Below are 14,827 nucleotides of genomic sequence, written 5' to 3'. Positions count from 1 at the left end.
AGCCACACTTGGAAAAATGCCTACCGGAGGATCTAGCACTTCTGGAGAGAGCAAGGCGGGTTTAACAGAATCCCCGAGCTGTGCTAAAGTGCAGAACGTGATGCAGATCGAAACTTTCGATCCGAACGCACACACGTGGAAACGTTGGCTTCAACGTCTGGAAGGTTCGTTCAAAGTATTCAAAATAACAGCCGTAGAGGAGAAAGCTTACTTGTCAAGGAGAAAGTCACAAAACAAACATGCATCAAAAACCTAAGGTGCTTTGTGAAGATGGCAGTGAGGACCCCCATGCGAACATCATCCAACTAAAGTTAAAAAGACTATCAAACCTGGTCATCATCCTGTGAAACGAAAGGGTGTCACCAGTGTCACCAAGTGTCACAAATGCAACGGCACGGGGATTATCTTTATTGGTGGCAAGCAAAACAGTCAAAATCAGGCGGAAAAACCATTTCACTGTAACGTTTGCGATGGTACATTTTCTCGATATTCTTCACTTTGGTCTCACAAAAGACTTCATTCGGGAGACAAACCATTCAAATGTGAAGTCTGTGGTTTAGCCTTTGCAAAGGCTGCCTATCTGAAAAATCATGGAAGAGTTCATACACCCGTATGAATGTTTTTCACCCGAAAAACCGTTCAAGTGCAACGTTTGCGGCATGCAGTTTTCGCAGAGCCCGCACTTAAAGAATCACGAGCGAATTCATTCTGCTCGTAGCTTACTTGTTGCATTATATTGGAATCGAAGCTTTTGGAATACTGTGTGATCGTCTGGATCCGGTCGACTCGTATACTAAATCATTCGGAGATCTGTGTAAAAAATTAGAAGAATTTTATGCGCCAGAACCACTGAAAAAATTTTCACATTTCGCAAACGTATGCAAAAGGACGGTGAGTCAGCCCAGGAATATTTGGCAGCTTTGCAGAAACTTTCACTGCATTGCAAATTCAGTAATTACCTAAAAACCGAATTACGAAATCAATTCGTTTTTGGAATAAAATATCCGCGAATCCAAGCTAGATTGTTGGAAACAGTCGATTTGACAATGGAGACAGCCCTCAAAATTGCTTGCTCCGTGGAAAAGGCAGATTAAGGGATCCACCAGCTGAAGGAAGATCAGAGTGCAGGATCTTTAGTGGCAGTGGACTTCGTCGGGGCTGGCGCTAAAAGTAAAAAGAAGTCGAGCGAGAAGGAACGGAAGAAGACCGGGCAGTTTTCGAAATCGGAAGCGAAGAAGACGACTTTGTCTAAAGACTTTGGAAGTACTAAGCAGATAAGAAATGGTGTTAAATCAGATAAAATTGTATGTTTCAGGTGTGGTAAAAATCACTTGGCGCCCTCCTGCTCTCTTCCTCGGAGCATAAAGTGTTTAGAATGTGGCGGTTTTGGCCATTTGAGAAAAATTTGTAAGAAGAAAGCACAGACCAATTATACAGGGTGTCCCTGAATGTTTGGTACTTTGCTCATATCCAGATAGAGCGGACCAAACTGAGTCGAAAAGTCATGTACCATTTTGCAATTTTCGCAATAGTTGATGAGTTATTAATGATTAAAAATCGCCGTATTAGCCCAGCCCACCGCCAAATGCAAGCGCGCGGCGAGATGCGGCCGCCCCGCGATCGACGCGCGGGCAATTATTTATTACAAGCGGCGATGGCTACGCACGAGCGGCGCGTAACGCTGGACCCCCGTCCGCGATGATAGTTTCTCGCCTTTTTTAAATAAAAATAAAATTGTTTAACAGCATAGAAACATTTTTTGTGCGTACGTATGTATGTGTGTACATGCATACATGTACACAGAAAAATATCAATTCTACTGCTTAAAAAAGCGATTACTCAATTTACTTTTTTTCTTTTAGTAAGTATAACGGTTGTCTTTTTAAGAAAGAATATTTTCTTGATAATAGTCTTAAAATGTACTCATCACAAATTTTAGAAAAAGTCTTTGTCATGTACTCGAAAAAAGAATTTATACTCTTTCAAAGAACATTATAAAATTTTATCAAAGAAAAGTCAAAATAATAAGCAAATCGAATTTTTGTTTTAATTTTATATTCTTAATTGAAGAATTAAACAATTTGAATTCAGAATATTACTTGTTTTAAGTAAAGAGAGTAAACAGTTACTTAAAAGAAGAGAACTAAAATAGAGAAATTGGTTTTCTTAGCACTAGAATGATATTTTTTGCGTGTGAATTGTGCGTACATAAATAGCAATCGCGATATAAGATCGCGAGCCAAAAAATAATTATTTTTTCTTTCTGTGGCAAGAAAATGATAGAGCGCTATCATTTCCACACACCGCCTTGCGGCAGATAGCATGGCGCATTTTTTAAGGGTATCCTTAGTAAGTCTAATCCACTTTGTATTAAAATATTCTAATATTTTAATGAAAGAACTGTTCGAAGTGCCTTCCTCGTTCTCGTATACAGAATTCGGCCCTTTGATTAATATTGCGCGTCGCGCGGTGCGCCATTTCCGGCGTGATGGTATCAAAAGCTGCGAGAATTTCTTCTCGTACCTCAGTTTCTGTACCACCACGCCGGTGTACTCGACTAAATCTTTGATGTAACTCCAAACGAAATAGTCGAGCACGTTAAGATCCGGCGACCGCGCCGGCCAAATGATTGTGCCACCTCGACCCATCCATCTCTCTGGATATCGCGCGTCTAAAACATTTCGCGCCTTTCGCGCCTGTTGCAAATTATCTTCTACTGTCATCAAATCTGTTATCATAATTTGTTAATAATTTTTGTTATATTCCTAGCATTTTGTCAATAACATTGCATATCGTATTGTAGTAGATAAAATGTGAAATATGTTTTGGATAAATTTGACTATCTGTAATATGCACTTCACAGCATCATTTTTGACTTTATAACCATTATAAGCTGCAGCAGCAGATCAGATATTTTAGAATACCTATAATTGAGATAAAAAGGAAATAAAAACAAAATTCTTCACTTTTATTTACCTGTATCTTGGATGGCTTATGGCATATACATATGGATCCAGGCAAGCCACAAATTTGCACGCGCATGCTGGTATCATCGTGATACCGGGAGTTAACAATGCCTTATTTCCAAAAGCACCAATCATTGCGAGAACACCATACGGAGTCCACGAGAGAACAAAGAGGAAGCAGATTGTTATCGCAGCCTGTAAAAAGAAATGACATAAGACTTGAATTTTGTTTTAATGTATGCGATTTAATGAAAGTATGTAATTGTTGAAATACAAAGGGGTACTCAAAAGTTTCCAGAATTATTTTTTAAGTTTTAGACCTGTAAGTAGGGGAAAGTGCTGTACCTACCTTGGGTACAGCTGTACGTTGGAACACGTCATAATCGAATAGTGTTCGCGTCTAGCGATAGTTTATAGTACTAATTGTTGAGTTATTTGATAATCTCTTTAAATCTGTAGTTTCGTGTCGTCGCGATTATTTATACGTAAGTTTTTGTATTTTATGACGCGTAAAATAAATTTATTGAGATTTGTACTGTGATTTTTATAATTTTTTATAATAAAGATATAGTCATAAACCAACCCTTATGGAAAAATACGGTAAATCTGAAGAATAGTGGCCTCCGCACCGATTTCGTTGAACTTAGGCTTAATCGACGCGTTTTTGCACAAAACGACCGAATCAGGCAAAAAAAGTGTCGCTCTGCCCCGCGAAGCAAGATATTAACAGTTAAAGTTGACGACTATCAGGTTATGAGACCTGTCATACCGACGAGATGTAGCGACTACTTATTTTTTTTTATTAATGGCACCCGCCTCTTGCAGTGGCGATACGGCCAAGTTCTTGTTAAAAATGAGTGACGATAAAACTTGAGTTACTATTATAATATGGCTCTTCTTCTTCTTCCGTTTAATGGCACTTAAGTTCCGATCGGATAGTTATAATATGGCTCGTTTCCATTCGAGCGGTGAGACGGCGTTGACTGTGCGTGGAGTATAGAAAGGAAAGCTTAAGGAGCGGTGGAGGGTAGCGTGGCGCGTGGTTTAAATTTGAACTTCTATAGCCTTACAAAAGACCATGATTAAGCGACACACCTTGCTAGTGGGTTTTCTGAGTAATTCGTATATATCTCGACAGTTAGGTCCCTTACTCTTATATATAAATTCACGGAGCTTAGTACTATGCCTAATAGTAATTGGACAATAAAAAATTAAGTGATTAATGTCTTGAATCCGGTTACCGCATGGACATGGGCCATCTTCAATAAGGTTCTTACGATACAAACTGTGATTTAAGTTATAATGATTAACTCTGATACGGTTCACGGTTACAATCGTTTCTCTGGAGAGACCAGACTTGTAAAACCAAGGTTTTGACGACTCTCGGTATATGTTGTTATAGTAATCGGTCCCTTTATCTCGGGCGCACGCAGCAAGATAGTCTTTAAAGCATTTGTCAAGTTTTCCTTGGAGACAGCAAAAAGGTCAGTGTATGGAATTTTGAAGTGTGAAGGTGGGATGCCTTCTCTGATTGCTCTTTTTGCTAGGGAGTCGGCAATTTCATTACCGGCTATTCCTATGTGCGAGGGAATCCAAATAAACTGTATACGAGTACCTCTTTCTTGAGCTACAAGTAATTTTGCCTTAATTAACGGGATGAGATAATTGCACTTGCGAGGAAATGGGGTCGCGAAAGCCTCTATCACGCTTTTCGAGTCAGTAACGATAGTGGCGCACGCTAACCGAAGGTCGAGGTATAGAAGTATAGCATTATAGATTGCCCAGGCTTCAGCAGTAAATACGGAAGACTGAGACGGTAGTATATGCATGATTTGGAGCTGTATCTGAGGAGAGTGACAAGCAGCACCAACGTAGTTCCCCGACTGAGTCTTAGACCCGTCAGTGTAAAATACCAAGGAATCCCTCATGATGTCCCCGAATGCTTGGTCAAAAAAAGCTTGCACCTGTTGTCGAGGAATACTGTTGAAGGTATCCATTGTTTCTGGGCTTGGATAGTAGTAAGGGGGGGAGAAGAAGGAAGAATAGAAGGAGTATTGAAAGGTAGGCAGGATTGTTGATTTGTATATGTTGTGAGTTGTCAGTTCGACACCTTTGAATGCTTCCGCTAGAGGAAAACTACGAGCTACGTATTCGGCCCTCTCCGTGCATTGTATAGTATGCTATCTCTGACAACGATTCCGTGACTGGATGATTCGTGACTGACTGTACCTTAATAAGGTACTTAGCAGCCAAATATTGAAGTCTTTAAAGGAGGCTCTTTGGCCTCAGCGAACATAGAGTTTATAGGAGTGGAAATGCGGTATCCCTGGCTGACTCTAATAGCTTTATTTTGTATTATTTCAAGTCTGTGAAATTTGGATGAACTTTGAAGGCAAAATATATGGGAGGCATATTCTAGGGAACCTCTCAAAATGGCTCTGTACACATTGAGAAGGAGCTGAGGATGAGCTCCCCACCAGACCCCCCTGAAGGAAGAAATAATATTCGCTGTTGTCCTGGCTTTGGAAATCAGATAATCCATGTGAGCAATGCCCGAGAGCTTGGGGTCTAGAACAACACCCAGAAAACGAACAGTTTCCGAGGGGCCAATGACCCTGTCATCGGGTTTTAGTGGGAGAAATTTCAAGTCCTCTGTCTCTTAGATATTTTTGGATCTGTTCAAGGGATCTTTGCAAGGAGTCTATTGCCTTTCGGAGGGTAGATGCCGTTGCATATATGACAATGTCGTCCGCGAATTGTAGAATTTTGGTGCGACTATGTAGTGATTTTGCTATTTTCCTTAAGTATATATTAAATAATGTCGGACTAAGAACCGATCCCTGGGGGGTACCCTTTCGCGAAGTGCGAGGGGAGGTAAGCTTTCCATCAACAACAAACTGTACGTTACGAAAGTGAATGAGATTTTGGACAAATTGGCAGATTCTTTTAGAGAAGCCGAGCTCTAACAGGTCTTGAATTAAAATGTCAGGAACGACATTGTCAAATGCGCCCTTCACGTCGATGAATAAAGCCGCAGTCATTTTGTTTTGAAGGAACCCTTCTTGAATTTCAGACGTTAGTATAGTGAGATTGTCAGAGCAGGATCTAAACTTGCGGAATCCAAACTGGAAATCAGGTACAAGGGACTCCGGGAGGGTCATCGATTCCATCACCCAGTGTAGCCTATTAAGAATGAGTTTTTCGAGAAGTTTAAGTACGCAGGAGGTGAGAGCTATCGGTCTAACTTATCCCACTGCCATGGGGCTTGGGGATAAGATAAACCAGCGAATGTGACCAGGACTCCGGAAAAACACCCTCCAGAAACAAGTTGTTGAGAACCCTCAGCAGCAGCTTTTTCAGGGGAGAAGGAAGCGATTTAAGAATTTGATAGTCTATTCTATCAATACCTGGACTAGACTTTAATTTAACGGAATTAAGTGCCGCATCGAATTGCTGGAATTGAAACGCATTGTCCATCCAAAAGAGGGACTCAGGTGTGGAAGCGGAGTTGTCAGGAATATTTAATGGTTCGGAATCACACGAGGGGGGACAGATGTTGGCCATTGCGGCCTCTATCTGTTCGCTATTCACGCCTGCAGAGGGATTGGCTGACGCCAATTTGTGATTTCTATACCTTTTCAGCATTCTCCAGACCTCCGTAGTAGAAGTCAGAAAGTCTAACGAAAAACAATATTCTCTCTATCCATCCCTTTTGGCCTTTCTCAAAATTTTCCTAGTTTCTGAGAGCTGAGCCCTATAGGCCTGATAATTTGCCACTGTAGGATCTTTGCGGTATATTTTGCATACCCTTTTTCTAGCCTGCACCGCCTCTGAGCACTCTTTGGTCCACCAAGGAGCAGGAGGAGGGCCAGTATGAGTACCGTCTTTTTTCCGATGTTTCAAGGAAACTGCCTCTCTAGCGGGAGAAGAGATCTCACTAAGAACGCACTCAACCTGTTCGAAGAATGTGTGATATTGTTGCAAGGGCTCCTTGTCACCCCACCTAAAAACCTCCGTTTCTAGATCCTCGGCTCGTGATTGCAGAATAGTAGTAAAGCTTCTCCATTGTTCCTTCGATAACTTGTGTTTGTGAGAAAACACATTCACTGACCTAACCTGCCGATTAACGTGGACCACGATCGGACGGTGGTCGCTGCCCATTGTGTCTCGAAGAGTGAGAGATTCGCATATAGGAGCCAGATTAGATGAACAAATTGCCAAGTCTAATAGTGAGGGCGTGATGCCTGGAGGAGGAATGTAGGTGGGCGAATCAGCGTTCATAAGTTTAAACGAATGCTGATCGAGGATATCAGCGACGTAAGTGCCTGCTGAGTTAGTCCGGGTCGCTCTCCAGTAGGGGTGATGGGCGTTTATGTCTCCCATAAGGAGAAAGTAATCACGAGAGCTAGCCAATGAGAATAGATCCCGCCAAGTACTCTGACAGACGGGGGGCTTAGAATGTCTATAAACTCCCAGAACGACAGTTTTGACGCTGGCAATCTCGAGCTCCAGACCGATAGCTTCTACAGACGGGTCCAATAGTCCCGCGAGATTAATTTGAGAGAACAGGATTGTCTCCTTAACTAGGACAAGCATTCCTCTGACACCAGGGTCAGCAGAGTCCTTTCTAACAACTTTAAAGCCACGGACGGAAAAGTCATTAGCAGGGGTCATACATGTTTCCGCCAGAAATATTACCTCATAGTCCTCGCAGAGTTTTTCTATCTCAGGTTTCTTACTCACCGCTCCCCTGCAGTTCCAGTACAGAATACCAGAGCCAGTGGCAAACGCAAAAGTCTGTGAAGAAGAATTAGTCATGTTGGAACGCTTAATGATGTGTAAGTTCTAGTAGCAAACGACGTACTTGTTGGATTCCCTCGCACAGTTGAGAGCCGTTAAGAGAGGGCGGAATAAGCTCAACTAGATGATTAATTAGCATTGCAAACATATTTAGAAATTGAAGATCATTGTTCTGAATAATATCATTCCTTAGCGATCCCTCTGGAGGGGAGCTTTGCTCAAGAGAGGGGGGAGAAAGGGAAGAGGATAGGGATTGGGAGGAGGGAGGATGAGGATCAGGATCAGAAGATGAAGTATCAAAGTTAAGGGTCCTACCGTTAGGAGCGAATAACATAGAATTGTGTAGGTCACGTAAGGCTTGCTGTCTTTGTGAATATTGATGATCACGTTCCCCTTCTCTGTTCTCTGTCCCTATCAATGAGGACAGGATTATCATCTTGGAAGTTTCGACGCTGCGTAAAAACCTTGATATTTTGACGGTCTTTAAAATTAGTGTTACCACGGTGACTACGAAGGGCCTCCGAGTATGTGCCTCCATAGCTGTTATCGCAGTTCGCACCAAAAGCGTTGGTTAGGTATTCATAAGGGTTATAATTCGCATTGGGATTGGGAGACTGTTGCGACTGTTGAGAGATAACACTGTTGGCTGCTTTAGCCGTAGAGAAGGTGACCATTACCTTATTGTTCCCCATTTGTTTGCATTCAATAATGTCCTTCTTAAAAGAGGCGTTTATCATACGTGAAATTTTCAGGGAATGAAGGGAGACGTTCGTTTGAGCATGCTGAAAATGTACAACGAAAGGTTTCTCGTCGGTATCTCGATAGCGATTAGTTATCTTATTAGGCTCTGAGGGAAGGGGGGTCGACGCCGCAGGGGGGGCCCCGTCGCTGCCGGGCTGCTTCTCGCCGGGTTCCTTCGCGGGAACGTTGCGAGTGTCGCAAGAAATCTTAATTCTATCTTCAGTCATACCTTCGGTATCCGCCGATCGCTTTTGACCGCGCGGGGGGTCAATGTCCATAACGTTATTTTCATCACATACGTTTACGTTGGTTGTAAGGGACCTTACATCGTTGATCCCCGTCGGCTCGGGGGGGGGGACGAAACCCGAGTCTTCGCCGCTGTTGTTTCCTTTGCGACTCCTTTGCTTCTTCTTCCCCATATTTTTCACTTGCTCGAGCTTTATAAATTCGGAAACACGAGATGTCTTTTGCGCATCGGGGGGGGGGGGGGGGGAATGGGAACGAGATTGAGAACGCGAGTGAGATTGAGTGCACGACTCAAAGCTCGATCGTGAGCGCGAACGCGAACGCGATCGCGAGTCAGAACACGAATCCGGCACCGTTAACGAATCTTTTGCCGTTTTTTCGAAAAAACTATCAAAATCGCCGCGAGGTACGGACAAGCATCGCTGCCGGTCCGTCCCTTCCGAAATGTTTTCCTTTACAGGGGCCGAAGCCGCCTGCATAATTGTATAAACCTAGCACTAGCAAGGGTTATCGTATTTTAACAATTACTAGAATAAGAAAAGGGGAAACCCCTTGAAGCTACCCAAGACACACAAGTTTAACACTCGTCCATATAATTCACACGATAACACGAGGTTAGGACTGCGCAGAATCGCAGGGAGGGAAAGCACACGTCCGTACTTGTCGAGCGCTCACCGTCGAATCCATGTAGCGACTACGAACATGCCCTGTGGCCATATGCGCATGCTCAGTGGCCGCACGCGCATGCAAGAGGTCACGTGACAACTGTTTGGTTGGTAAGTCAGAAGTGTAACATAATTCGAAATGATATTCTTTCGGCGTATAGATTAGTGACGCGCTTTAAAAGTATTTAAGTGTTTAAAGCGCGTCAACTAACCTATGTAGGTTAGTGACGCGCTTTAAAAGTATTTAAGTGTTTAAAGCGCGTCACTAACCTAAGCAGGGCACACATGTGTGTGCCCTGCTTTAACGAAAATCACAACTTCTATAAAGCAGGGCATACACACGTGTGTGTGTGCCCTGCTTTAACGAAAATCACAACTACCATAAAGCAGAGCATACACACGTGTGTGTGCCCTGCTTTAATGAAAATCACAACTTCTATAAAGCAGGGCATACACACGTGTGTGTGTGCCCTGCTTTAACGAAAATCACAACTTCTATAAAGCAGGAAATACACACGTGTGTGTGTGTGCCCTGCTTTAACGAAAATCCTTAAACAGTTAAATACTTTTAAAGCGCGTTACTAACCTACATAGGTTAGTTGACGCGCTTTAAACACTTAAATACTTTTAAAGCGCGTCACTAATCTATACGCCGAAAGAATATCATTTCGAATTATGTTACACTTCTTACTTACCAACCAAACAGTTGTCACGTGATCTGCTGCATGCGCGTGCGGCCACTGAGCATGCGCATATGGCTGCAGGGCATGTTCGTAGTCGCTACAGTTCTTCGGTATGACAGGAATCATAACCTGATTCCTGTCAACTTTTACGTTTAATATCTCGCTTCGCGGGGCAGAGCGACACTTTTTTCTGCCAGATTCGGTCGTTTTGTGCAAAAACGCGTCGATTAAGCCTAAGTTCAACGAAATCGGTGAGGAGGCCACTATTCTTCAGATTTACCAAAAATACACTCAACTTTTGGTGTTAACTATAAAAAAAACAAAAAGAAACCTTAAAAGTTGAGTGTGATTTCGGACCGCCAATTGAAGGTTAACCTTCAAATGATGGTTAACCTTCAAATAATGGTTAACCTTCAATTAATGGTTAATTCTTATAATATATATTATCGAAAGCAAATTGAGAACATTCAAATATGGGGTTTACTCTCTTTGGGTGTTACTTCCCGCACAGCATTTTATATTTCAAATAGATAGTAGATACATAAAATTTGAAATGTTGCTGTATAGCAGATACGTATAGCAATACGTATAAATCATGTACTAGATACATGTTTAATACCGATCAATGTCCGTGTCTAGATACGTAATTACGTTACGTATCAGCTACGTATATGACAATATATGACAATATATATTCGATACGTGTTAAACACGTAAATTATGTATTTGATACGTATCTGTAATATTGCAAATACGCGTTTAAAATGTACTGTGTAGATCATATCCATACATTGGAGGAATAAAAAGCCATAGTGGTGTAAGTCAAATTTTTAAAAATATTAACTTGTATGCATAGATGCAATTTATATATTGTATAGTTCCTCTACCTCTCCATATACATATACATAAAGTTTAAAGTAATAAAAATGTTTATATACTAATTATATTCTTAAAATATTAAAAGTGTTAGCATTTAGAAATATATTATTGATATATATATAAAGCATTTGTATTACTGTAAACTTTATATTTTATTTGTTTCCGAAACTAAATAAAATAAAAAGTTTGAAGAAGTGCATACAACATAGTAGTATTTTTTAATATTATTTTAATACAAATGTTAAAGCTAGATATACCTACATTTTTATACAAAATGCTTTTACGCAAATGTTAGTAATATATAATACTTTTTGATTCTTTTTAAGAGAAAACAATATAATTATATAAACTTTTAATAAACATTATACAGGGTGTTTCCTAAGTAAGTAGACAAACTTAAAGGAGATATTCCTTGGCTTATTTGACCACTAAGAAGAAAAGGTCTTATGAACATGTGTCCTAAACTGCTTCGTTTTTAAAATATCGGGTGTCAAAGTTGTGGAAAAAAGTATAAAAATTTCGAAAATCTGGAAAACGTTTAAAGATATTTAATTTAAAGGACCTTGCCATATCCTTATGGAAATTGAGTTTCGGTGAAATTAGCTGAAACTTTGGAAATAAACAGTTTATGTAATGCTGATCAAAAGTCACAATAGGCAAGATTCACAATAATCAACCGTTTAGATGCTATCAGCGTTCAAAAGTCAAAATAAGGTGTTATTTCAGTACTATTGTGGGACAATGGATTTCGGTGAAATTGGCTGAAACTTTAGAAATAGATAGTTTATATGATGCTGATTGAAAGTTATAATAGGTAAGATTCACACTAATCGATCGTTTAAGCGCTATTACAGCATTCAAAAGTCAAAATAAGGCGTTATGTCAGTACTATAGTGGGTCAGTGAATTGCAATGTATTATTCTCCAGAATCACACAATTTATTCTTTTTGTTAATACAAAAATATATATTTATGTGAAAAAAATGTATACATGTATGCATGTATATACATGTATGTGAATTGTGTTATAAGATTATAATTTATATATGTGTATATATGCTGTATATATGTATATACACATGCATGTATACATATTTTCTTCACATAAATACATATTTTTGTATTAACAAAAAGAATAAGTTGTATGATTCTATAGAATAATACATTGCAGTCCACTGTCTCACAATAGAGCACTGACATAACGCCTTATTTTGACTTTTGACCGCTAATAGTGCTTAAACAATAGATTATTGTGAATCTTGCCTATTATACCTTTCGATCAGCATCATATATACTATCTATTTCCAAAATTTCAGCCAATTTCACCAAAATCCACTGTCCCACAATAGTATACTGAAATAACACCTTATTGTTATTTTGACTTCTGAACGCTGATAGCATCTATAAACGGTTGATTATTGTGAATCTTGCCCATTGTGACTTTTGATCAGCATTACATAAACTATTTATTTCCAAAGTTTCAGCTAATTTCACCGAAACCCAATTTCCATAAGGATATGGCGGAGTCCTTTGGTATGCATACATGTGGTATTAAGAACCATTTTCTAGTAGGGGAGACCGGGGCGAAGTCGTCACCGGGGCGGAGTCGTCATTGCAATTATCTCGAAATCTGTGTGTTGTGTGAACTTGCCATTAATACTGTAAACGCGGCTTATGTGTGTGCGCTTTTTTTGTAATTATTTTCCGCCATCGTGTTTTTAATTAATGTTTCCATTTTTCTATTAAAAAATAATTAATAAAATGTATATTATCATTTTTCATGATCGGAATTATGAATTTTCACTTAAAATTTAGTTCGAGAATGGAGTGACGACTCCGCCCCGGCAATTTTGACATTTCAATTTTTGCACCTTTGTCGTTTTCACTCTATACCAGTTGAACAAAGCGACGTAGACCAAAAATGTCCGTATAAATTTTGTAGCCAAGGGTTCACTCTTTACAACGGTATATCACATTTTACTAAAATTATTTGTTTTGTTGTTAAAAATCGGCACTGAAAAAATAGTGACGACTTCGCCCCGGTCTCTTTCCTACCGATAAAACATTTTTAGATTCACCAAGAGCGTGCATCTTTGACACCTTGTATTTTAAAAACGAAGTAGTTTAGGACACATATTTATAGAACCTTTTCTTCTTAAAATAAGCCAAGAAATATCGCCTTCAAGTTTGTCTACTTATTTAAGAAACACCCTGTATAATTATAAAAAACTGATTGATGTAAGTCTGATCATTACTGAGAGAAGGTGATGTTGAAACTAATGGTTGATGATCATTTTTTCATTTTCAATCATTCTTTTATACGTTCGGCCGATGCGATGGTTCAAATACTTCAAATCAGTCACACCACTGCTTGTTAATTCTAGCAAAAAATAATTTTTTTCCGTTTTTTCTTGTGCTAATCGTCTCTTATGCCTCGAAGAAATATCACGATTACTTCCTTTTTCCACGATATTGCAAAAATTATTTATTATTATGTATCTAACCTATAAAAATAACAATCAAATATGCATTAATTGTACAGCAATTACATACAATCGTATGGAAATTCAAATCTATTACAAAATGAGAACTTACCTTTGACTCACTATTTAATTTAAATTATTTTTTACTATATAATTTAAATGTGTTTATTATCCTACACTCAGATAACAACTACGATTACGTGACTGAAAAAGTGTCCGTTTAATGATTTTTTGAGGTTAATGGCGCTACTACGGTACGCCTTCTTATTACATTTTGTTAAATATGTATCAACTACGTGTTTGATACATTCATACATTATAATTATATATATTATATATTATATAATATGCGCAGTATACTTGCTATGTATTATATGGGTGTTTCTACGTAAATAGCGTTTTTTCAGATTGCAAATATCTCAATTTCAAACATACCTAAAAAAATTTTTTTTTTCCTGTTTTTGAGTGAATATAGAAGCAGAAACATACCCTGAAAGCCAGCGTACTACAACATCAAAAACCTGAAAGTAATGGCTTATTCATCAGTGATCTGGTAAAGTGCGGTAATGAGTCGACTTTGCATGTCTAGTAAAATATTGAATTACCTCAACAATGAGTGATTTTGAGAGGAAATGTCAAAAAAATTCCGTTTTTGGGGCCAAAACGGGGCCAAAACGTTTTGGGGCCCTTGGGGCCAAAAAATATTTTACCGTATTTGATTTTATTTCGCCGTATTTTACCGTATTTGATTTTATTTCGCCGTATTTTACCGTGTTTGATTTTATTTCAACGTTTTTTACCGTGTTTGATTTTATTTCAACGTCAAACCCATGAATGGCCAGGTGAATGACATGCCAGTAGACTGACATTTCATGGTTGAATTAATCTCACTTTCTCCTGAATTGACGTAAACCAATTTCCATTAAAAATCAAGTTTAGCCTACCGAATATCATCAGAATTTTACCACTAGAAAGAAAAATTTACTGCGATATAATAAAAAAAGATGTGCCAGGCAAATGACGCGTAATTTTATGACATACCTTTTCTCAAGTGAAATACACGATTACGATTGTATCACGCTCAAAACAACCAACCACCAACAATGTAAACAACACACCTGATGTCCAATTCTTGAAATCTCCACACCAGACTCCCATTGAATCGATGCAACATGGCGGAACCACGGTAAAATTTAAAATGTGCAATTTTACTCCATATGTCCGGACCAAGTTTGAAGCCGGTTTTTTCGGTTCCAAAGGGAGATTTATGTTTAATAATGATGTTAAAATCTTAGTTCTATATTATGATTGAATGAACATGGGGAATTTTCAATTGAGTTTGCAATTGGAGGGAGTAAGTGTAAC

At 39.2% G+C, this 14,827-nt stretch overlaps 1 protein-coding gene across 1 annotated transcript in view; it reads right to left on the bottom strand.

Moving 5' to 3' along the window:
• Uvop (ultraviolet-sensitive opsin) overlaps positions 1-14,827 on the bottom strand; it is a 155,232-nt gene that overhangs the window by 33,745 nt on the left and 106,660 nt on the right. The window contains exon 4 of the mRNA XM_071718536.1: positions 2,977-3,161. Coding sequence (XP_071574637.1) covers positions 2,977-3,161 — 185 coding nt within the window. The remainder of the gene's footprint in view (positions 1-2,976; positions 3,162-14,827) is intronic.

The sequence above is a fragment of the Temnothorax nylanderi genome, unplaced genomic scaffold (genome assembly GCF_030848795.1).
Source record: "Temnothorax nylanderi isolate EJ_2023f unplaced genomic scaffold, tnyl_v1.0 TNYL_tig0255_pilon, whole genome shotgun sequence".
NCBI lineage: Eukaryota > Metazoa > Arthropoda > Insecta > Hymenoptera > Formicidae > Temnothorax > Temnothorax nylanderi.
The sequence above is the reverse complement of the archived record's forward strand: the minus strand, read 5'-3'. Positions and strand labels throughout refer to the sequence as shown.